The sequence below is a fragment of the Choloepus didactylus genome (genome assembly GCF_015220235.1).
Source record: "Choloepus didactylus isolate mChoDid1 chromosome 25 unlocalized genomic scaffold, mChoDid1.pri SUPER_25_unloc1, whole genome shotgun sequence".
NCBI lineage: Eukaryota > Metazoa > Chordata > Mammalia > Pilosa > Megalonychidae > Choloepus > Choloepus didactylus.
The window spans coordinates 5046548-5071661 of record NW_023637606.1 but is presented as its reverse complement, the minus strand read 5'-3'; the positions used below and the strand labels follow the sequence as shown (position 1 = coordinate 5071661).

At 41.4% G+C, this 25114-nt stretch overlaps 1 protein-coding gene and 1 pseudogene across 3 annotated transcripts in view; both read right to left on the bottom strand.

Annotated features, from left to right (window-relative positions):
• ACSBG2 (acyl-CoA synthetase bubblegum family member 2) overlaps window positions 1-25114 on the bottom strand; it is a 79842-nt gene that overhangs the window by 36367 nt on the left and 18361 nt on the right. For all 3 annotated transcript variants that reach the window (XM_037823953.1, XM_037823954.1, XM_037823955.1), the window contains exon 3: window positions 13392-13492. In XM_037823953.1, the coding sequence (XP_037679881.1) occupies window positions 13392-13492 (101 nt within the window). The remainder of the gene's footprint in view (window positions 1-13391; window positions 13493-25114) is intronic.
• Window positions 6402-8051, bottom strand: LOC119525282 (annotated as a pseudogene).

The window sequence follows — 25114 nt, the reverse complement described above, 5'->3', positions numbered from 1 at the left end:
GAGGTGGGAAGGCGGAGCTGTGTGAAAAGGGAGAAATTAACACATCCCATTCAACCGTCTTTAAAGCAGGCTGGGAGCACCCCTGCACGGCCCGGCAACCCATGGCTTCCCTGAGGGCCGGTGCACACTTGTGACATGGCACAGCCTTCCCTCAGCAGAGGTCCTGGAAGAGCATGGCTGAGAAGGGGACCCGCTTGGAAATCCCAGGGACCCTACACCAATACCAAGGACTTGTCAGCAGCAGAGACAATCTGTGGCGAGACTGAAATGAGGGCTTAGGCTCTTGCAACAGCCTTAAATCTCCAGGGACACCTGGGAGGTTTGATTATTAAAGCTGCCCTGTCCCCCTAACCACCCAGACACATGCCACACATTCAGGGTGGACAGCACCAACAACATACCCAAACTTAGTGCACCAATTGAACCCCACAAGAACCAGATCCCCACACACCACAAAGACAAAGTTAAGGAGAACTGACTTGAGGGGAATAGGTGACTCACAGATGCCATCTGCGGGTTAGTTAGAGAAAGTGTACGCCACCAAGCTGTAGATCTGACAAATTAGAGACTGGTATTTTTTATATCCAGAAAGAACCCTATCAAGTAAAGCAAATGCCAAGAGGCCAAAAACAACAGAAAATCTTAAAGCATATGATAAAACCAGATGATATGGAGAATCCAAACCCAAACACCCAAATCAAAAGATCAGAAGAGACACAGTACATGGCGCAATTAATCAAAGAACTAAAGTCCAACAACAAGAGCATGGCACAGGATATAAAGGACATGAAGAAGAGCATGGCACGGGATATAAAGGACATAAAGAAGACCCTAGAAGAGCATAAAGAAGAACTTGCAAGAGTAAATAAAAAAACAGAAGATCTTATGGAAATAAAAGAAACTGTTGGCCAAATTAAAAAGACTCTGGATACTCATAATGCAAGACTAGAGGAAGTTGAGCAAGGATTCAGCATCCTCGAGGACCACAGAATGGAAAATGAAAGAACAAAAGAAAGAATGGGGGAAAAATTGAAAAAATCAAAATGGATCTCAGGGATATGATAGATAAAATAAAACGTCCTAATTTAAGACTCAGTAGTGTCCCAGAAGGGGAAGAGAAGGGTAAAGGTCTAGAAAGAGTATTCAAAGAAATTGTTGGGGAAAACTTCCCAAACCTTCTACACAATATAAATACACAAAGCATAAATGCCCAGCGAACTCCAAATAGAATGAATCCAAATAAACCCACTCCAAGACATATTGTGATCAGACTGTCAAATACTGAAGAGAAGGAGCAAGTTCTGAAAGCAGCAAGAGAAAAGCAATTCACCACATGCAAAAGAAACAACATAAGACTAAGTTGTGACTACTCAGCAGCCACCATGGAGGCGAGAAGGCAGTGGCATGACATATCTAAAATTCTGAGAGAGAAAAATTTCCAACCAAGAATACTTTATCCAGCAAAACTCTCTTTCAAATTTGAGGAAGAGCTTAAATTTTTCACAAACAAATGCTGAGAGATTTTGCTAATAAAAGACCTGCCCTACTGGAGATACTAAAGGAAGCCCTACTGACAGAGAAACAAAGAAAGGAGAGAGAGAGATAGAGAAATTTAACAGACATATATAGAACATTACATCCCAAATCACCGGGACACACAGCCTTCTCTAGTGATCACGTATCTTTCTCCAGAATAGACCATATGCTGGGACATGAAACAAGCCTCAATAAATTTAAAAAGAAATGAATTTATTCAAAGCACATTCTCTGACCACAATGGAATACAAATAGAAGTCAATAACTATCAGAGACTTAGAAAATTCACAAACACCTGGGGGTTAAAAATGAGGGGGAGATGAAAACATTCCTGGATGATCAAAAGCTGAGGGACTTCATCACCAGTAGATCAGTCCTATAAGAAATGCTAAAGGGAATTGAGCAGGCTGAAAGGAAGGGACACTAAACAATTGACTGAAACCACATGAGGAAATAAAGATTTCCAGTAAAGATCACATGGTAAATATAAATACTAATACTACTGTATTTTTGATTTGTAACTCCACTATTTACTTCCTACTGGATCTAAAATACGTAAACTGTAATGATAAATCAGTGGTTTTGGACTCAAGGTAAAATAGGTAATTTTGGGCAAGAACTACATAAAGGTGGGGGAATGGAGAAGTATAGGAACACAGTTTATGTGTCCTATTGAAGTTAAGTTGGTATCAAAGAAAAACAAGATTGTTATAGATTTAAGATGTTAAATTTAAGCCTCACGGTAAACACAAAGAAAGTATCAGAGAATATGACCATAGAGATGAAAAGTAGAGTAGGGGTTATGAGAAGTGGGGGAAGGGGCAATGGGGAGTTAAGAAATGAGTGTAGGGTTTCTGTTGGGGTGAAGGGAAATTTCTAGTAATGAATGGTGGGAAGGTGGTGGCATTGCAACATTCTAAATGTGATTAATCCCACTAATGGAATGCTAGGGAGGGGTTGGAATGGGAAGATTTAGGCTGTATATATGTTTCCACAATCGAAAAAAAAAAAAAATAGTGTAAATAGATAATGACAATTAAATGCTAAGGATGATCCTGGATGGGATCTGAGGATGGAGGACAGGAGGCTCAAAGGGACACAGCTGGGACATAAGAAAAAAAAAGGAAATATAGAATGTAAGCTGTGTATCAATTTTTAATTTCTTGAACTTCTTAGCAGTGCTTAATGAGATTACGTAAAAGAATGTTCTTGTCCATGGGAAATGTATATGTGAATTATATTGTTTGTTCAAGGATGTGTGCAGCTAGATCTCATATGTTCAGAAGACAGAGCAATAGATGATGGATGATAGACAGGGAGGGAGGGAGGGAGGGAAAGAAAGAAATGGTGGTGTGACAGCATGTTAAAGTTGGTGGATCGGGGTATCGGGAGAGGGGGGTCGTGGTATGCTGAATTCTGTGTATGGGGTTTGTATTGTTTTTGCAACTGTTCCTGTAAGTTTGAATTTATTTCAAAATAAAATTTAAAAAAAAAGATACATTGAAGTCCTAACTCCTGGTATTTGTGCGTGTGGCTTTCTTGGGAAATTGGGTCTTTGCAGAGGTAATCGGTTAAGTTAAAATGAAGCCGTATTGGACTCAGGTGGTTTTAATCCATGTGACAGTCTTTATAAGAAGAGGGAACAAAATGGATGAATATTGAAGATATAAGTCTGAGTGAAATAGCTCAGATGCGAAAGGAGAGATAGTGTATGTTACCACTTCCCTGAACTATCTGAACAATGTAAAATCAACATCTTATAATGTAAGAATATTGGGGACCATGGTGATAGACAGTAGCTAGTGAGGGGAATGACAGTCTAATATGTTCCAATATGTTAAGATGGTGAATTAAAAGGTGTGGTAATGGATAGGGGAGACAATTGTTTGTTAATGGGATTATAAGTATCAGAGATGTATTGAAGGCTAATAGGAATGAAAGGGGCTGTTTAAAGGCATGTTTCCCACAGATCAGCACCACAAATATAGATAGGTGCTTGCATGATATACTTCTAAGGTATGACACTGGCACAGAGAGTTGACAACAGAAGGGTACACGGAAAAATCTACACTTTGCGTACTAGGGACTATAATTTATAGGAATACCACACTCTATAAAAGTTTCACTCACTAAGTTTATTCGTCAGAAACTTAAGTCCTCCAGAGAGCTCCTATGCCAGCTAAGTCCCAAAACCCAGAGGCAACAGCCTCTTCAAGAACATCAACTAGATGTGTCCCCTTTGCTCATAAAGTTGAGACCCCTTTTCAACATGAACAAGTTAGGGTGATCACTGCCTAAACGTCTCTGAAGATCGGGGAAGTGATTAAACTAGGGGAAGGGGTAGCAACAGACAAGATGGAATTTAACAAAGGATGATGAATATTTAATTTTTACATAATTTTCTTTTCCTTAGTTGCTAGGGTGTTAGAATAGTTAGAAGGAAAACATTGAAATAGTGGCACTGTAACCCATAGCATCCTTTGAAATTTGTTCTATAGCTACTTGTTAAATTGCAATTTGAAAGCTGTATCTTTTTGTATATATGTTACGTTTCACAACAAGGAAATGACTGAAACTATGGTTCTATAACTCATAATCACTTTGGAAATATATATCTTCTAGTTAAATCATACTTTGAAAGATATTATCTTTTTTGTATACATATTATATTTCATAAGGAAATAACTGAAACTGTGGAATTGTAACCTATAATATTCTTTCTATAATAGCCTTTGAAATTTGCTCTCTAACTACTTGTTAAATTGCAAGAGGGAGTGTGGTCCTGCCATTGATTTCATACTTTGAGCCTCTGAAAGTGTGAGACAACACATCTTTGTTGTTTTAAGCCTCCCAGTTTGTGAGAGTTTGTTACAGTAGCTATGGGAAACTAAGGCAGTATGTGTCTATTGACTTGCATAAAAATGTATTCTTATAGATAGACAAAAGAGATGTTTGCATGCATCTATGATTATCATCTTGATGTAAATATGAACACACCTGCATAATTCCCTCTTCTTGCACCTCTGCCCCTCCACCGCCAACCGAATGAGCAAATCTGGATCTATACTGTTCAGAGGTGGTTTCCCAGTTTCATGCCCAAGCTACTATTCTACTAATTATAATAAAAAGATATCTACGGATTAGTAAATTCATGAGCTTTTTACCCTTTCACACATTGTCACCTCAAGACATCGAAAAGGCTCAGAAATTTCAAAATAAAGATTGAAGTTTGTTCGCAATAAACACAGGTACTCTACCAAAAAAATGCATGTTTGAGTTTCCTGGGCTGCTCAAGCAAATACTATGAAATGGGTCAGTTTAAACAATGGGAATTTATTCATTTATGGTTTTGCGGCGAAAAGAAAGTCCAAATCAAGGTATCATCAAAGCAATGCTTTCTCCCCCAAAACTGTGGTGTTTTGTTGCTGGCTTCCAGTGATCCTTGGCTCCTCTACCACATGGCAAGGCACATGGTGGTATCTCCTGGTCTCTCCCTTCTTTTCCAGGTTCTGTCGATGTCCAGTCTCTTGCTTCCTGTGACTTTTTCTCTCTGTGTCTGAATTTCATTCTCTTATAAAGGCCTCCGGTAATAGGATTAAGACCCATTGTGAATGAGGTGGAATACATCTTAACTGATGCAACCTCATCAAAAGGTCCTACTTACAATGGGTACAAACCCACAGAAATGGGTTAGATTTAAGAAAATGTTTTTCCGGGGTCCCTACAGCTTTAAACCACCACTATGTCTATATAGGCTTATTATTATTATTATCTAAAACTGTCTACTAATTAATCCCTTTTCTTAGGGGTCTTTGAGAGCTCAGAATTAATAGGAATTAATTGTATTCCTTGAGTAAGCACACATGGTCAACGTTAGTCCATTCCAACTTCCTCTGTCTTATTTTTTCTTCATTACCCCTCTCACCAATTTATTATGAAAATTTTCAAGCCTACAAGAGAGTTGAAAGGATTGTGTAATGAAAATCCAATAACCAACCTACATCCCACAACTGCTAACATTTTCTATATTTGCTTTATCACAGATCTATCCATCTAACCCTCCATTCATCCATTGCTCCATCTTATTTTTTGATGTATTTCAAAGTAAGCTGCAGATGTCCATCCATTTTGCCCCTCGGATCGCCAAATTTATGTGTCAACTTGGCAAGATTATGATGTCCAGTTGTGTGGTCAAACTCTGGCCTAGATGTTGCTGTGGAGGTTATTTCACAGATGGGATTGGCATTGACTTTAACTAAAGGAGATCCTCAATAATGTGGGTGGGCCTCATATAATCAGCTGAAGGACTGAAGGCTTCAAGAATCAGAAGGAATTCTGTGTTGAGTCTACACCCCTTCCTCCCTGGTCTCCCTCAGACAAAAGACTACAGCATCAGTCCTTCAGTGGAGTTTCTCTTCTCCAATATGCCATACGGAATTTGGCTTGTCAGACCCCACAGTCGCATGAACCGATTCCTTACAACAAATCTCTTCATATGTATCCTCTTGGTTCTGCTTCTCTGGAGAACTCTGACAAGTAAAGACATGACAGGCATGACTGGGTAATTGTTAAAACCTTGCGATGGACACTCTCTCTATCCAGCGTACGGATAGATAAGTAAGAAAATAAAGACAAAAAGTAAATAAATAATAGGCGGAGATAAGGGATATGATGTTTGGGGTGTTCTTTTTAATTTTTATTTATTTTTTTTTTTGGAGCAATAATGTTCAAAAATGGATTGTGGCAATGAATGCACAACTATTTGATAATACTATGAACCATTGATTGTATACTTTGGATGATGTTCCTGTTTGCTAGAGCTGCCGTTAAGCAAAATACAAGAAATGGATTAGCTTTTTTTGTGTGTGTGGCTCATTAAACTTTTATTATTTTTTGTTATTTATTTTTATTCAAAAGAATTTGTTTCCCTATCACAAAAATTAGGTAACCATACCACCAAAAGCAGCCAAGTCCATGGAGTTACATTGATGGCAGAGAGCTCACTGGGCATTCCCAATGCCCCAGAGATCATAAAGGAGGGAAAAAAGAAAAAGAAAAAATACTCAAAGCAAAACCAAAACCCATGATGACTCTGGGGAGAGATATCACGTGATAGTTTCTGTTTCTTCTCTCATTGCCAGCTGCTGATGTATTTCAGTAGGATCAAGTACAATTTAACTTGAATAAACCAAACTCTTAGTACCGGCTCTAGCACCTTAATTATACCCTGACTGTTAGCAGCAATCAGCTCATTGGACCCCCCATCTGGCAGGGCCCTCCAGCACACAGCACTAACAAACTCATTTGTATCATCTTCTTTTCCGTCTTTGTCCAGAACACTTTTGACCATATCAAACTTAAATGCTAGCAATGTCTTAGAAAGTCCCTTATAGTACAGGTATAAAGAGTTGTTCTCACTTCCACAAGCTATATAGTCTCCATTGGAAGCTAGGCCTACAAAGTTTTTTTCATTGATATGGCCCTTGAAGGAACGTACACAGTATGGTTTTCCCACGTTCCATAGCTTTAGCTGACCGTCTGTTGATGCAGACACAATCTCCTCACCACTCATGAACTTTGCATAAGAGACTGCTTTTTGATGTCCTTTGAAAATACCATGATTGGCTGTTTAGTGTTACGAAGATCACAGTAGTGGACACGGTGATCCGCACAGCCGAAAGCCAAATGGTATCTAGAAGAGGGGCCAAATTTGACACAGCACACATTAGCCTTGGCCTCAATGCTTGCCACTGGGTTGTCTAGGTTGGTAGACCACAGCTTCACTTTTGCATCATCAAACCTGAAGCCAAGAGTTTAGGATCCATCAAATTAAAGTCAACACTCCAGCACCTCTTCTCAGGCTCTTGATAGATCTTTGATCTCTGTCCGTTAAACCCATCCCATAGAATGACAGTACCTTCATAATCGCTGCTAGTTAACAGGTTCTTGTGGTAACTACTCCAACTGATACAGCTAATTTTTGAATTGCAGGTCATTTCGTTCTCAGGGTAGCAAATATCCACTGCATCCTGGATAACTGTGCCATCTTCATAGACTTTAATCTTCTTTGTAACTCCAGCAATGGCCAAGTAGTCACAATCACAGTCAAATTCAATACTCGAGACTATGCTGGAACCATTATAAAGGTCACTAGCATAAGACAATGCAGCCAAAGGTCATACTGAATAATATCGAGTAAACTTGGACAAGCATTCCTGAAATTCATCCAACTGGCTTGCAGTTCGGCCGTCATCTGAGATGCGAGACACCCTTGTAGAAAAGTAACATTGCTCTAAGTCTTCAAAATGAGCAGTGAGTCATTTTCATCTTGACGCTAATGTGCTGTTATACCAAGGTTGTTTCTTTGTCCGAGAACTGCCACTGAAACCTGGAGGTGTGCTGTATTCTGTGGAATCAATAATACTACTGTGTCATGGAGAGGAAACTTCAAATTGAGGCACTGTGTTATCCTCACTAGCAGGAGAATATAAGCTGCTCATTTCTTCCACTCTTTTAATATCCTCTTCCAGAACACTCAGCTCCTTCTGGATGGATTGGCTTTTATAAAAAGGATTTATTAGGTTACAAATTTACAGTTCTAAGGCCATAAAACTGTCCAAATTAAGGCATCAACAAGAGGATACCTTCACTGAAGAAAGGCCGATGGCGTCCGGAACACCTCTGTCATCTGGGAAGGCACGTGGCTGGCGTCTGCTGGTCCTTTGCTCCCGGGGTCTGATTTCGAAATGGCTTTCTCCAAAATGTCTCTGGGCTTCTGTCTCTCTTAGCTTCTCTCTCTCAGCTTCTGTGCATCCTCGCTTGCTCTCCCAAGGTGTTTCTCTCTAAGCATCTGGGGGTCCTCTCTTAGCTTCTCTGGGGCAAACTCTGGGCTTCATCTCTTAGCTTAGCATCTCCAAACGTCCTTCTGTCTGCATCTCCCAGCATCTTGGTCTGTGTTGCCTCTTAACTTCTCTTAAAATACTCCAGTAAACTAATCACTAGATGGGTGGGGTCACCCCCTCCACAGAAATGATCTAATCAAAAGGTCTCACCTACAGTTGGGTGAGTCACATCTCCATGGAAACATTCAATCAAAAGGTTCCACCCTAATCAAAAGACTAATAAGTCTGACCCCACAAGATTGCATCAAAGAACATGGCTTTTGTGGGGAACATAATAGATTCAAACCAGCACAGGTGATTATCCGGTGTGTGAATAGATCTCAATAAACTTGCATTAAAAAAAGATATGACTGATGTCCTTACAAGCAGAGGAAATCTGGACACAGAAAGATAGAGACAGACAGACAGAAAGACGGCACATGATGGAGGCAGAGATTGCCAAGGAGCTGGTCACCCACCAGAAGCCAGAAGAGAGGCATGGAACACATTCCCCCCTTTAAGAGGAAGCCTGGCCCTGCTAACCCAGGATTTCAGACTTCCAGCTGCCAGCACCATGAGATAAAACATTCCTATTGTTGAAACCTGCAGTACTTTGTGATAGCAACCCTGGCAAAGTAAGACATCCCGAAACACGTCAGCACGTGAATCACTAACTAGAGTTCCGTATTATTTGCAGGGATTTTTTTTTTTTTTTTAGGTAAAATTCCCATGCAATGGCCTACACTGCTTCGGTCAATGAAATGTGACTGATGTGTGCTTCTCCCAGGTGGAAATTTTAAGAACACGTGCATGATTTCTTGTGCCCCATTCCCCCACCGCAGTAAGGATGACACAGTGGACGTGCACGTCAAAGAGGAGCCCTGTGCCAAATACATACTGTAAGCAAACAGCCAACTCTTATTGTGTTAAGCCTCTGAGGTTTGGGGGCTGTATGTTATGCAGCATAACCCAGCACGGGCTCATACTACCATCTATGTTGGACTAGCAAATTGAGGGACTACAAAACCAGTTTTCCGTTCCTTACTCCATCATCTCCCTTGAGGATGTGAATGGGTTGATGCTGAGAAGGAGGAGAAGATTTCTTCTGGAGAGAGTTGTTGATGCATCGTGTTTTCCTCATCACCCCCAGACTGGGTTGAACAGCATCCCCCCAAAATGCATAGCCACCCAGACCCTCAGATTGTGACCTTATTTGGAAATAAGGCCTTTGCAGAGGTAATTAGATGAGATGAGGTCACACAGGGGTAGGGTGAGCCCTAAATCCAACAACTGGGCCCTTACTAGGAGGCCACGTGAAAACACAGAAGGGACACAAAGAAGGAAGAAGGCCCTGTGCGGATGGAGGCAGACACTGAAGTGCTGCGCCTGCAAGCCAAGGACACCAAGGATGGCCGGAAGCCACCAGGAGCCAAGCAGAAGCAAGGAGGAATCGCCCCTAAAGCCTTCAGGGGAAACATAGCCCTGCTGACACCTTGAGTTTGGACTTCTGTCCTTGAGAATGATGAGGGAATAAATTTCTATTGCTTTACGCCACTAAATTTATGGTATTTGCCTCTAAAGAAGAATCCATCCCATGCCTCTCTCTTAGATTCAGATGAACCCCTGGTCCAGAATGACCTATTTTAACTTAACCAAATCCATGTGCAAGGACCTATTTCCAAATAAGAGCCAATCCACAGGAGCTGGGACTTAGGACTGTAACATAACATTTTGGGGGATATAAATCAATCTATATGAGTGCATTTGACAATGCCCAGTGAGGTGGAAGCTGACGACAGCTGTGTTGGAAGGAAACTGCTCATCCATCAACTATGGGATGCTATTTTTCCCTTTGGTTGGTGTGCCAATTTGGATATATTATGTCCCCCAAAAGTCATATTCTTTAATGAAATCTTGGTGGGGGGCAGAAGTATTAGTGTTGATTAGGCTGAAATCTTTTGATTGCGTGTTTCCATGGAGACGTGACTCAATCAACTGTGGGTGAAACGGTTGATTAAATTATTTCCATGGAGACATGGACCCTGCCCATTCAGGGTGGGTCTTGATTTAATCACTGGAGTCCTATAAAAGAGCTCACAAACAGAAGGATCTCAGAGCAGCCGAGAGGGACATTTTGGAGAGAAGCTAAGAGCTGACACTGATGCTTAGACATACTTGGAGACGCAGACAGAAGGAGTTTAGCTAAGAGATGAAGCCCAGAGTTTGCCCCAGGATATGCTAAGACAGGACCCTCAGGCGCTTAGAGAGAAACATCCTGCGAAAAAGAACCAAGAACACACAGGAGCTGAGAAAAGAGCTGAAACACAATCCGGGATCAGCAGACGCCAGCCACGTGCCTTCTCAGCTAATAGAGGTTTTCCGGGTGCCATCAGCCATCCTTGAGTCAAAGTATCATCTTGCTGATGCCTTAGTTTGGACACTTTTATGGCTGTAGAACTGCAAATTTGTAACTTAATAAATCCCCTTTATAAAAGCCAATCCATTTCTGGTATTTTGCGTAACAGCAGCATTAGCAAACCTCACCAATCCCTCCACAGGAAGAACCAGCACCAGCTTAGAACAAATGGAGGAGAAGAATATCTGGGAAGTAGGAGCAGCCCATCAACCCCCTCCATGCCCATTCCCGGGTCTTTAGCCTGAAACAAGGGGAAGGAGAGAAGCTTTCAAAGGGAGAAGAATGTGTACAGTGTCACGTGTACACTGGTGGGGATTTTTTTTTTTTTTTAGATTGTTCACATACCATACAACTATCCAAAGATCCAAAGTGTACAATCAATTGCCCATGATACCATTATGCAGCTGTGCATCCATCACAATTAATTTTTTTTCAATTTTTAGAGCATTTTCATTATTCCAGGAAAGAAACAAAGATGCACAAAAAAAGGAAACTCAAATCCTCCCACACCCTAACCACAACCCCCCATTATTGATTCATCATATTGGTATAGTACATTTGTTACTGTCGATGAAAGAATGTTGAAATACAACTAACTGTAGTATATAGTTTGCAATATTTATATACATTTTTCCTATATGCCCCTCTATTAATAACTTCTAGTTATAGTGTCATACATTTGTTCTAGTTCATGAGAGAGATTTCTAGTATTTGTACAGTTAATCACGGACATTGTCTATCACAAGATTCACTGTTTTATACACTTGGTGGGGATGTTTTAATGACCAAAAGGAGAATTTGAAAATCATTACTATTTGCCAGTGACTGTAAAAGTCATCATTTTTGATGCCCTTTTGTTTATGTTACAGATCAAATCACATCCCCCCCTACCAGGACATGGTCAAGTTCTAACCCCGTCCTGCGGATGTGAGCTCATTTGAAATAGCATCTTGGAAGACCCTGTTAAGTTGAAGCCAAACAACTCTCTCCAAGCCAACTCGGCAGGTGATCTCGCTGCCCTCCCCACTACATGGGACCTGACTCCCGGGGAAGAATCTGGACCCAACATCCTGGGATTGAGAAAATCTTCTTGACCAAAAGAGGGAAGATAAATGAAACAAAATAAAGTTTCAGTGGCTGAGAGATCTCAAATGGAGTCAAGAGGTCACTCTGGAGGTTACTCTTATGCACTATATAAATATCCCTTTGTAGTTTTTAGTGTATTGGAAGGGCTAGAAAGAAATACCTGAAACTGTTGAACTATATTCCGGTAGCCTTGATCCTTAAAGATGATCGTATAACTATATAGCTCTTAAGGTGTGACTGTGTAATTGAGAAAACCTTGCAACTGACACTCCCTTTATCCAGGTATGGACAGATGAGTGAGAAAACAAAGAGAAATAACTAAATAATGGGGGGATAAGGAGCATGGGATGTTTGGGGTGGTTTTTTTTTTTTTTTAATTTTAATTTTTATTATTTTTATTTGTTTTGGAGTAATGAAAATGTTCAAAAATTGTGGTGATGAATGCACAACTATAAGATGCCACTGTGAACCACTGGCTGCACACTTTGGATGAGTATGTGGTGAGCAAATATATCTCAATAAAATTGCATTTAAAAAAAAAATAAAGATGAGACCAAACAGAATCAGTGTGAGCCTCTGTCCATGTGACTGGAGTCCTGATAAGCAGAGGAAATTTGGAAGGAGGAGAAGACAGAAAGAGAGAAACAGCCAAGTGACAGAGGCAGACTGAGTTATGAATCCCAGATGAGCCGCCCCCTGAGCTCTCCAGACTTCCCTGCCAACGTCCTGACTTTGGATTTCCAGCCTCCAAAACTGTGAGCCAAGAAGTTCCCGTTGTTTAAGCCAACCAGCCTGCAGTATGTTTTTACAGCAACACTGGAAAACTATGACAATCTAGCTGTGAAAGGGACTGAAGGTGCTTTACAAACATGGGGTGGTTCTTGAGTTTAATTCCTGTGGCAAAATGGTTACGATGCAAATGTAAAACGTCATTGTTGTTCTGACCCCATTGGGCTCCTGAGCCTTTAGGGGGAGGGGTTATTATCAACACTCCCAAATGAGACTCTGAAAGACCGAGCGTCTCACCCAAAAGCAACGCTCGGCTTTGAATCGAAGGGACCCAATTCCAGATCCTGTACATCATCCTCGCGACTGTGCAAAAGTTCTCAGATTGAAAAAAAATGGGAAATCTTGCTACTTAATTTTTTTTTAAACTTTCTACATGGCAAAGAATACCAAAAATAGAATCAAAAGATAAACCACAAACTGGGGAAAAAATACAGGCACCACATCTGACAGATAAAGGCCTGATTTCCTTAATATATAAAAAGCTCTGAGGAATCAATAAGAAAAAGTCCAATAACCCAATAGGAAAAATGGGCAAATTTTCCTCTCCACTCGCGACCAGAGGCAGAAACCCAAAGGTTCAATCACCTTCAGGCAAAGAATAACTGTGTTCTCACTTTTTGGGCCCAGGCTTTGTCAGCTCAGAGCTCGTCCCTGTGTCTCACCCACTCTCCAGAGTAACTTACCTTTTATTTTATCCATGTCTACTTCAAGGTCTTCTGCTTCCTCTCCTTGAGTGGCTGGAGTTGTAGCCCTTCCAGGTCCACAGGGATCATCGTTCACAGAACTGAAAGGCAAAAGGCAGGCAGCTTAGCGGGGTGGGCAAGGAGGCTGTGTGTCCAGGGCCAGTTCCTATCAATTGGCCATTTCTGCCAAGAATCCTGGGATAACCAGATGTTCCTGTGCTGGGCCTAGAGAGAGAGGAGAGTGATCCCGTATGTCAGACCTCAAGGCAATCATAAAGTCTAGAGGGTATTCAACCCGAGAGTTTCCAGAAGAGTCTCGTAAATGAGCAGAATATAAGGGCCAGGTCTGTAAGTAACCCTATAGGAGAAAAAAGATTCTGAAATCTCCCAAGGCAAAGGAACTCTCAAGGGAGCTACTAGTTATCTGCCCTGCTCTAGTTTGCTTGCCTTAAAGATAGTATAAGATGACAACCCAAAGGGCGTAAAAGAAAATATGGTAACTCTTGCTATTTAAATTTTTTTTTTTAAACTTTCTACAAGGCAAAGGATATCACAAATAGAATCAAAAGATAAACCACAATTGGAGAAAAAATATGAGCACCACGTCTGACAGATAAAGGCCTGATTTCCTTAATATATAAAAAGCTCTGAGGAATCAATAAGAAAAAGTCCAATAACTCAATAGGAAAAATGGGCAAAGGATGTGACTAGACGGTTTTCTGAAAACAAGATAAAAATGACTTTTAAAAACTGGAAAACATGCTCAGTTTCAGTCAGGAGAGAAATACAATAGAAGATATTCTGATACAATTTTAACTGATCCGATTGACTAAGATCAAAAAGGTTGATAATACTTTAGTGAGGATGTAGGGAAACAGGGATGCTCAAATATCATGGTAAAAATTAATGCAACCTCTTTGGAGGACAAGTGTCAGTAATCAAACTTAAAACCACGTGGTCTTGAATCCGTTTGTGGGGGACAGTGGTGGTTCTCAGCTATCCCGATCCTTGCACCCTCATAAACTGAACTCTTTACAATCTGAGAACTTCTGTGCAGCATCAGTAACAACAAAGATTCTTAATCTTCACTTGATTCCCAATTTGTTAATCCTATAAATCTATTAAACAACATTTTTCTAAACATTTACATAATATAAATGAATAGTTACATAAATGTTAAGAAGACTGCTGTTTAGTGAGCTTTATGAATTTAGCAAATCAACGTTCCCCAAACATTTCACATCTGCTGTACGTTTATGTAATCAAATTTCTCTAAGCATTTTAATTAAAACTGCAAATCCAATATATCAATTTGTTCCCAACGAAAAATGTCTCCAGACATTGTCAACAGTCCCCTGGGGGCAAAACTGCTGGTCTACATTGATTGAAAGTGGTTTTTTCAATAGTTTTTGGGTATTATTTTGCTCACGATACACAGTTTACTTCATACCAGAATCAAGCAGTCGTTCTAAATTCTAGATTTTTAGTCGTGTTCTATGAACTCTAAATGGTTCTATCTGTGAATGCAAATAGACAAAGCAGGGAAAAACTCATAATAAATACACAGGGAAATGAAACCCCATGACATGCTCGTGGTTCTAGACTAGCAAAAATGGGTTTTGTATTTCAAGGGAAACAGGTATATTATAAAACAGATTTGAACAAGTCTCCATGGAGCACAAACATCGCAAGCCGCCAAACACAACCCAGCCCACGGAAGCCACAAACCTGCCCGTAAAAATGCACACACAGCACACGGCCAATGAAAAAACGCAGTTCCTTCCTTCCTTCCTTCCTTCCCTCCTTCCTGAAGAAACGCAGTTCCTTCCTTCCTTCCTTCCTTCCTTCCTTCTCTCCTCCCTCCCTTCCTCCTTTCCTTCCCCCTCCCTCCCTTCCTTTCCCTCCCCCCATCTCCCTTCTCTCTTTTCTGTCTTCTCTTCTCAATTCTCTCTTCTCCTCTCTCCTCTCCTTTCCTCACCTCTTTCTCTCTCCCTCTCTCCTCCCCCCACATCTCATTCATCAGCAAATTCCATCAGCTCAGCCTTCAAAATTGGTCCCCCCCAACCCCGCTGCTGTCCGGAATCAGAGCAACTGCCTCTGTCGGGGGCCCCCTCCCACAAAGCAGAGAGATCTTGGTAAAGGGGGGTCCCGTCAGCCCTGTGCAACACGTGGGTCACCCATGAAACAACACACTAAGAATTCGCTTTGAAACTCATCCAGCAGGGGTGGGGCAGCATGGAGACAAACAAAGGTGACTCTGCTGAGCTGAGTAATGGGTACACACAGAGGTTCGTGACCTGTATTTGTGTGTATTTGAACATGTCAAATTTATTATTATTGAAAAAATAAAAATAAAGGAAATGTTGGTCAGATCTTTTCCCTCCTCTGCCCACAGCCCTCCATGGCTCCCACCTTCCTCGGGGGAAAAGCCCAAGTCCTCCCCGCGGCCCACCAGGCCCTGCACGCCCTGCCCCGTCCCTTCCCTGCCCTCCCCTCCTCCCGCTCTCCCCCTCGCTCCCTCCGCTCCAGCCCCACGGGCCTCCTCGTTGTTCCTGCAACATCCCAGGCCCCATCCTGCCTCAGGGCCTTTGCATGCTCTGTTCCCTCTGCTTGGCACACCCTTCCCCTCACATTACCACATTGCTCCTCCCTTAACTTCCTTGAAATGTCATCTCAGGGACACTGTACCTGATCGAAAACCACCCTCCACACCACAACCCCTAACCCCTCTGTTTTCCTGCTTTATACTTTTCCCCATGTCATTTCCTACAACCCAACACACTCTATTTTTGCTTGTTTGGTAACTGTCTCTTTCTTTACTAGAATGTAAGCTACAGGAGGATAGAAACCTGGTGTCTTTTCTTTCACAGCTGGCTCCTTTCAGCACTTAGACAAGGGACTGACATGGGGTAAAGGGCCCAGTTCGTACTTACTGAACGAACAGACAACTTACGTTGAAACACAAGCGCCGGGCTGAGCCAAGCCTAAAGCAAAAGGCAAACTGCATGCTCTAAAAACCCTTATCAAACATCCTCCCATATTTTGGACCAAATGGAAAACGTTCATAAAAGCTTCATCGCAGTATTATCCACAATAGCCAAAAGGTGGAAACCACCCAAATGTCCATTGACAGATGAACGGATCAACAAATAAAGGAATATTATGCAGCCATAAAAAGAAATAAGTTCTGATCCACACTGCAACATGGATAGGCCTCAAAATGTGAGGCTTGGGGAAAGAAGCCAGACATACCAATGCACAAATATTGTCTGATTCCACTTCTATGAAATATCTAAAATAAGCAAATTCATAGAGACAGACAATCAATTAGAGGTTATTAAGAGGAAAAAAAGGGGAGCTACCACTGAATGGGTGAAGTTTCTGTTTGGGATGAAGAAAAAGTTTTGGAAGTGGAAGCTGGCAATGGTAGCACAATGTGGTGGAGATAATGAATGCCACTGAATTACACACTTAAAAGTGGTTAAAATGGCAAATTTTATGTTATAGATATGTTACCACAATATAAAAAATGTAAAAACATAAACTCAATCATCAAACATGTCTATACACAAAGTCCCGTTTTGCTCAATCTGTTTGCATGCCAACATCTTCCTCATAAACCCACCCTGGGAATCACTCAGTGGATATGGGGGTCCTGGAACTGGGGGGGGCAAGGCAGACCAGAAAACATTGCTTCCTTTGCACAATCACACAAGGTTGTAAACCAACCAAACAGCTGCCTGATTTGATTTACAATATTGATACATTTTTCCTCCCGGATTTTTGGCACTCGTTTTGCATTCATTTTGATTTTTGCAGTTCGCATTCATTTTGGTTTTCGAAACATTGCATTAAAATATTATTTATCTCGATGACTTGAATTTTTTGGTGCCCCTCCCCGCCCACTCAAAAAGTTTAGCCTGCTCCAGGGGTGTAAATCTCCCTGGCAATGCAGGATGTGACTCCCGGGGATGAATCTGGACCCAGCATTGTGTGATTGAGAACATCTTCTTGACCAAAAGGGGGAAGAGAAATGGAATGAAATAAAGCTTCAGAGGCTGAGAGATTTCAAATGGAGTCGAGAGGTCACTCTGGTGGACATTCTTACGCACTACATAGACAACACTTTTTAGGTTTTAATGTATTGGAATAGCTAGAAGTAAATACCTGAAACTACCAAACTCCAACCCAGTAGCCTTGACTCTTGAAGACGATTACATAACAATGTAGCTTAAAAGGGGTGACAGTGTGATTGTGAAAACCTTGTGGATCACCCTCCCTTTATCCAGTGTATGGATGGATGAGTAGAAAAGTGGGGACAGGGACTAAATGAAGATTGAGGTGGGATGGGGGGGATGATTTTGGTGTTCTTTTGTACTTTTGTTTTTTATTCTTGTTTTTACTCTTTCTGGTGTACAGAAAATGTTCAAAAATGGATTGGGCCAGTGTACGGACAGATGAAAAATGGGGACAAAGACTGGATGAAGAACAGAGTGGGATGGAGGGCATGGAGAGTTTTGGGTGTTCTTTTTTGCTTTTATTTTTATTTTGGAATAAGGAAAAGGTTCAGAAATTGATTCTGGTATTGAACACACAACTGTATGATGGTGCTGTGAATGACTGTACACTGTGGATTACCATAGGGTGTGTGAATATATCTCAATTAAACTGTATTTGAAAAAAGTAAATGAACAATGAGGGGAGGAGGGGAATGGGATGTTTTGGATGTTCTTATTCTAATTTTTATTTTATTTTTTGGAGTGACAAAAATGTTCAAAGATTGTGGTGATGAATGCACAGCTATATGATGATGCTGTGAACAACTGATTGTACACTTTGGAGGATTGCATGTTATGTGAATATAGCTCAATAAAATTGCATTAAAAAATGGATTGGGGTGATGAAGGCACAACTATATGACGGTACTGTGAAAAGTTGAGTGTACACCATGGATGACTGTTTGGTATGTGACTATACCTCAATAAAACTGAATTAAATATATATATATATTAAAAAAAAAAAAAAGTTGTGCCGGTGGCCAGGCCTCACTTGCTAAACCCTAATCCCGAACCGTGTCACTTTATCACTTGGACCCTGTGTCATCTCTATCCCCCAGGTCTGATGGGGATGGATATTTTTTGGGATATGCTTTTTGAGGGAAGAAATAAATCTCACATACTGGTTTTGTCCTGGGTTGAAAAGTGTGCCCCCGAAAAAGACATCTTCGAGTTCTAACCATCAGTTTCATAAAGGTGACCTTATCTGGAAAGAGGGTCTTTGAAGATGTGATTCGTTAAGACGAGGCCAAACTCGTTTGAGGAGAGCCCTAATCCAATATGAGTGGTGTCCAGAAAAGAAGGGGAGAACTAGACACAGACAGACAGAAAGGGGAGAACCCCAAGTTGCAACCAAGCAGAGGTTGAGCCCAAGGATGGTCAGCAAATGCCAGACACAGGATGAGGCAAGAAAGGATTCTCTCCAACAGATTCCAGACTTTCCACCTCCAGAACTGGAAGACAACACACATCTGTTGTTTTAAGCCATCTAATTTGTGGAGTGTTGGTACAGAGGCAGTAAACTGAGATAACTGGCAAATACATTAACACTAAAAAGATCTACCACTAAATGAAAACTTACGTTCACGCCAAGACCTGTCTGCAAATGTTTATTTCTATCAGCTCTATTCATTATTGTCCCAAACTGGAAACAACTCAAAAGACCTTTGATGAACAAATAGTGAAATGCCCAGAAAATGGAATACTATATGGCAATAAAAAAGAATGAACTCCTGCTATGTGCAACCATCCGAGTGAATCTCAAAGCGTTATGCTGAGTGAAAGAAGCCAGGCTCAAAAAGCCCACATACAGTGTGTTTCCGTTTATATGACATTCTGGAAAAAAACAACACCACAGGGACAGAGAACAGACAGGGGTTGCCCTGCCCAGGGGTAGCAGTGGGAAAGCAGTTGGAATATGAAGGTGCAGCGTGAGGAATTTTTAGGGTTGACAGAAATGTTCTGTATCTGACTGTGCAGGTAGTTATATGACTATGCATTTACCAAGATTCCTACAAGTGTACACCAAAAAAGCAAATCATTCTATATGTGGGAAAAACGATACTAGGCACCAAAATGGTATACCGCAAAAGTGCAATTCACTCTAAAATATAAAAAATCATAAAAGATCTACTTCACGCCATGACAAGCCATTTGGCACTACCACAAAGGAGATTCCAGGAGTTTCTGTTTCCACAACGAGTTATTATTGGGGATAGAATTTACACATGGGGCCAAACCAAGACAGTCAGCCAGAGATAAATTAAGGACGCCAAAGAATTATTCACGCAACAGATGTTTAAACAGCACACAAAGGATATCTACTGAAGCACAGTCTGAATAGCAAAAAAAAAAAACTGGAGACAAGGCAAACAACCAGTAATAGGGAACTGGTAATATAAATTTCAGAAGTTCCATATGATGGAATATCATAAGGTTGTGTAAAAAACAGAAAGAAGGTACAAATCCAAAAGAACTGAAAGCAGGGACTCGAACCAGTATTTGTACAGCGAGGTACAAATACCGATTCACCAGAGCAAAAAGGTGAAAGACACCCAAGTGTCCGTCAACAGATGAATGGAGAAACAAACGATGGTATTTACACCTGATGGGATATCGTTCGGCTGCAAAAAGGAATGTATTTCTGACTCATGCTACAACATGGATGAACCGTGAAGACGTGACATTGAGTGGAACAAGCCAGTCAGACACAAAAGGCAAATACTGTCTGATTCCACTGACATGAAACATCCAGAACACATAAATCCAGAAAGAGATAGAAGGCCTATTGGTGGTTGCCAGGGGCTGGGGGAGACAGGAATGGGGAATGGGTACAGGGTTTCCTTTTGGGGTGATGACAACGCTTTGGAACTAGATAGAAGTGGTGGCTGCCCAACATGGTGAAATGTACAAAACGCCACTTATCGTACACTCTAAAATGGTTAATTTTCTATTATGTGAATGTCACCTCAATAAAAAGGAAGGAAAAAAACAACCAGGAAGTTAGAGCCACAGTGACTGGTGGATGTGGAATATTCTCCAAGCCATACTGTTAAATCAAAGAAACAAGATGCTAGGGATAGGGGAGGATTAGAGTTTCCTTTTCTTTTTTTCTTTTTTCATCTTTCACTTTATTTCTTGTCTGGAGTAATGAAAAGTTTCTAAAAATTGAACAAAAATTAAGTGTGATGGATGCAGAGCTGTATGAGGGCACCCAGGGGCAAGTGATTGTACACTTTGGATCTTTGGATAACTGTATGGTATCTGAACAATCTCAATAAAAATGGAAAAAGAAACAAGATGCAGAACGACGGATACCGAAGGGTTACTAATTGTGCAGGTAAATTCATGTGTACACACAGGCATGCCTTAGAGGTATTACAGACCACTGCAATTAAGCAAATATCGCCATAAAAAAGTCACATGACGTTTTTGGTTTCTCAGTGCCTATGAAAGTGATGTTTATGTGATCTGGTAGTCTATTAAGTATGCAATAGTATTATGTCTAAAAAAAAAAAAGTACAGATCCCTCAGAGTGCTCCCATGCCAGCTAAGTCCCAAAACCCAGAGGCAATAGCCTCTTCGAAACATCAACTAGATGTGTTTCCTTTGCTAATAAAGTTGACACCCCTTTTCAACATGAACAGGTTGGGGTGGTCACTGCCTAGACATCCCTGAAGATCAGGAAAGTGATTAAACTAGAGGAAGGGGTAGCAACAGACAAGATGGAATTTAACAAAGGATTATGAATACTGATTATTTATATAATTTTCTTTTCCTTAGTTGCTAAGGTATTAGAATAGTTAGAAGGAAATCACTGAAACAGTGGGACCGTAACCCATAGCATCCTTTGAAATTTGTTCTATAGCTACTTATTAAATGGTAACTTGAAAGCTATCCCTTTTTATATGTATGTCGTATTTCACAATAAGGAAATAACTGAAACTATGATACTATAACTCATAATAACTTTGGAAATTTCCTATATATCTACTTGTTAAATCATACTTTGAAAGATATTATCTTTTTGTGTATATAGTATGTTTCATAATAAAGAAATAGCTGAAACTGTGGAATTGTAACCTATAATATTCTTTAAAATTTGCCCTCTAACTACTTGTGAAATTGCACTTGGAAAGTTGTCACTTTCATGTATATATGTTATATTCTACAATTTAAAAAATGAAAAAAAATGTACATACCTTAATTAAGACATACTTTATTGCTAAAAAATGCTAACCATCATCTGAGCCTTCTGTACTAAACGGCACGAAAAGACTTGCTCCACACAGGGTTGGTACAAACCTCCGATTTGTAAAAAAAACACAATATCTACAGAGCTATAAAACGAAGTGCTTTAATTATTATTCTTGTTATTTTTGTGTGTGTGCTAATGAAGGTGTCAGGGATTGATTTAGGTGATGAATGTACAACTGTGTAATGGTACTGTAAACAATCGAAAGTACGATTTGTTTTGTATGACTGCGTGGTATGTGAATATATCTCAATAAAATGAAGATAAAAAAATAAAAAAATAAAAAAAAAAATGAAGCGCAGTAAAACAAGGTGTACCTGTATACAGGTTTGTGACTCCAGAAAACTTTTCCTGTGTCTGGTCTTGGATGTCTTTACCTCCTCAGAGGTAAAGCAAAATGCAACCAGGCTGAACTCAACGTTGGCCCCTGAGCCCCTGTTTTGACTTAGTTTCGTTGGATTTTGAATTTGGGTCTGGGTGGGAGTAAGAGATGCTGCAATGGAAGACCGAGATAATCAAGCAGGCAAAAAGAGAGTCTGATACTCACAGGTTCCAGGGAGAGAGGGGGCACTGCTGCTTGGGGGTGAATGGGAAATGGGGTCAGGTAGGATGGCTCAACCAAGGGGTGGGCAGCACACAAGAAAAGCGAGAAGGACTCGTAGGCTTGCTCCATAGTTGTGGTCCAGGAGTGGAGGGTCATAGATTTCTCCCGGGAGCCGAGGATGAGTGAGTTCAAGGCAAAAACTGGGCCCCTGGGTCATGGGGGACGGCTGTTGGCTTATCAGGTGGAACCAGCTGGAGAAGTTTTGTGCCGCAGTGGGTGGAAAGCTGCTTATTAACCAGGCCAAACAAAGTTCAGCCTTCGGGCAAGCGTCTTGGCCAAAGTAAAATGGGTGACAAGGCACCATATAAAAAATACTATGAAATCTCAGGTCACCCCCTCGCGTCGTTTGCCAGGGCCGCTACGACAGATACCACGTAACTGGGTGGCTTAAAGAAAGGCGTTTGTTGTCCCTCAGTTTGGGAGGACACAGAAGTCCAAAATCAAAGTGTCGACAAGGCCACGTGTTCTCCTAGAGCCTGTATTATTCTGGGGCTGGCTTGATACACATCTTGGGGTTCCTTGATTTGCCTCTCTGCCTTCCGTCACGTGGCGATCTGCCTCCTCCTTGGCTTCTTCTGGTTTCTGGCTTCTGCTTCTACACCTAATTTCCTTGGCTTATAAGGCTTTAGCCATATTAAATGAAGGCGTCCATCCCTCATTCAGTTTTGGGCAAACCTGAACTCATAACATCTTCAAAGTTCCTATTTACAAATGGGTTCACACCCATAGGGCCAGGGGTTAGGACGGAGCATGTCTTTTTTTTTTGGAGGGGGGGTGACATGATTCAGTCCCCAACAGCCCCTAAGAACTGGCAAGTGGATGCAGAGGTGAGAGGTCAGTGTCAGATCTTAAAACTTAGGCTCCCCATGCCCTCGGTGGGGGGGGGGGGTCTGCGTTGATCTCACCCAAGAAACTTCTTTGCACACCAACATGGTGGGAGGGAACGGCACGACACTGGTTCTCAGCCCTCCTCCTCCCCTTGGAGAGTTTTCCAAGCCACGAGTGTTTCCTGAGCACCTACTACGTGCCAGAAACCATTCTAGGCACTGGAGAACAAGACAGACAAGTCCCTCCTTCTGTGGGACAAACAGACACAAAATGTACAAAAGATAAATTCCAACACTGATGACTAAGATGGAGAGGATAAAAGAGGGCACTGTGAGTGAAAATGGCAGGGTGGTCAGGGAGGACTTCTTGGAGGAGGTGATGTCCGAGTTGCAACCTGAAGGTGGGAATATCTACTGGGAGGTGCATTCCAGGCGGAGGGAACTGCAGGTTCAAAGGCCGGAGAGTGGGAACCAGCTAAGCAAGTTTGGAGGGCAGAGATGCACAGTATGGCTGGATCCAAGGGAGCCGAGAATACAAGGACGTCCCCACACTCCTGATCTCCTCAGCTCTAGCTACCTTGTATCTTCCCTCCATCCTCAGCACACTCCAAACCCCTTCTCCACCTCAGGCCTTAGCAGGCCCCCACTCCAGGAATTCTGCAGCCCCCATGTCAATAGTGCCTACATTGAAAAAACCATGGGCCAGATGTTGCAGTTACAATCTGCAAACACCATTAGAGTCTTCTTTATGTACGGAGAATAATATCACTATCTCTTCACAGACAGACATTTCACTGAGCTCTTTGGGCTGGGAGGATCCTTATAAAACCAGTAACACTGAAACCCTGGTTAATACAAAACAACCATGGCCATAAAAGCAAGGAACATATGGGCCTTCCCTGTGTGCCAAGCAATATTCTAAAAGTTTTTCGTGCGCCAATTCGTTTAATCTGCACAACAACCCAGAGGAAGGTACTATCATTGTTTGCATTTTGCAGATAATCAAGCTCAGACACAGCCATGTGTCCTTGCCTTTGGTTTGATTCTGTCTCGTTGATACTAGAGACGATGCATCATTTCGTGGTAAGTGGAGGCAACGCGATTCTTTAGCCAAGCCAATGTCAAATCCAGACATGCAGGAAAAAACAAACCTTGATCAGATTAAGAATGTCTGTTTATCAAGCATCAGAACATCCTGGAAAGTCGCTGAAGGGGATAAGATATTGGCCATGTGTTTCGGTTTGCTAAAGCACATGAAATGCAATATACCAGAAATGGGTTGGCTTTTAATAGCTTCCAAATTTATAGTTCTTAGGCCATGAAAAGTTCCAACTCAAGGCATCGACAGGATGATACCTGGACTCTGAAGATGGGCTACAGGCATCTGGGACTCCTCTGTCACATGGAAAGGTACACAGCTGGCATCTGCTGGTCCTTCTCTCCTGGGTTTCGTTGCTTTCAGCTTCTGGTTTCCATGGCTCCCTCTCTCTGCTTCTGTGAGTGTGTCCTTCTCTCTCATCTTCTCTGGTATTTTTCTGTGAGTGTCTCTCAATTTCATTTCTTAGCTTCTGTATTTTTGTATTCTTATAAAGGACTCCAGTAAAGGATCATGACCCACCTCGAATTGGGTAGGTCACATCTCAACTGAAATAACCTAATCAAAAATTACCCCCTACAATAGATCTGCACCCATAGGAATGGATTGAAGGAACATGGCTTTTTCTGGGATACAGAGGAACTTCAAATTAACCCACCACACTTAGATGCCAAGAAAGCACTGGTATCCAGAATACAACAAGAGCTCCTCTGGATTAAGAAGACAAAGACAGAAAAACCAAGAGGAAAATGGGTGAAAAACATGAACATGCAATTTGCAGAAGACCAAACACAAACGGCCTGTAAACACACGAGATGATGCTCAAGTGCTCTGGTCATCAGAGAAATGCAGTCGGGGAAAACCACTGTTCTAGTTTGCTAAAGCT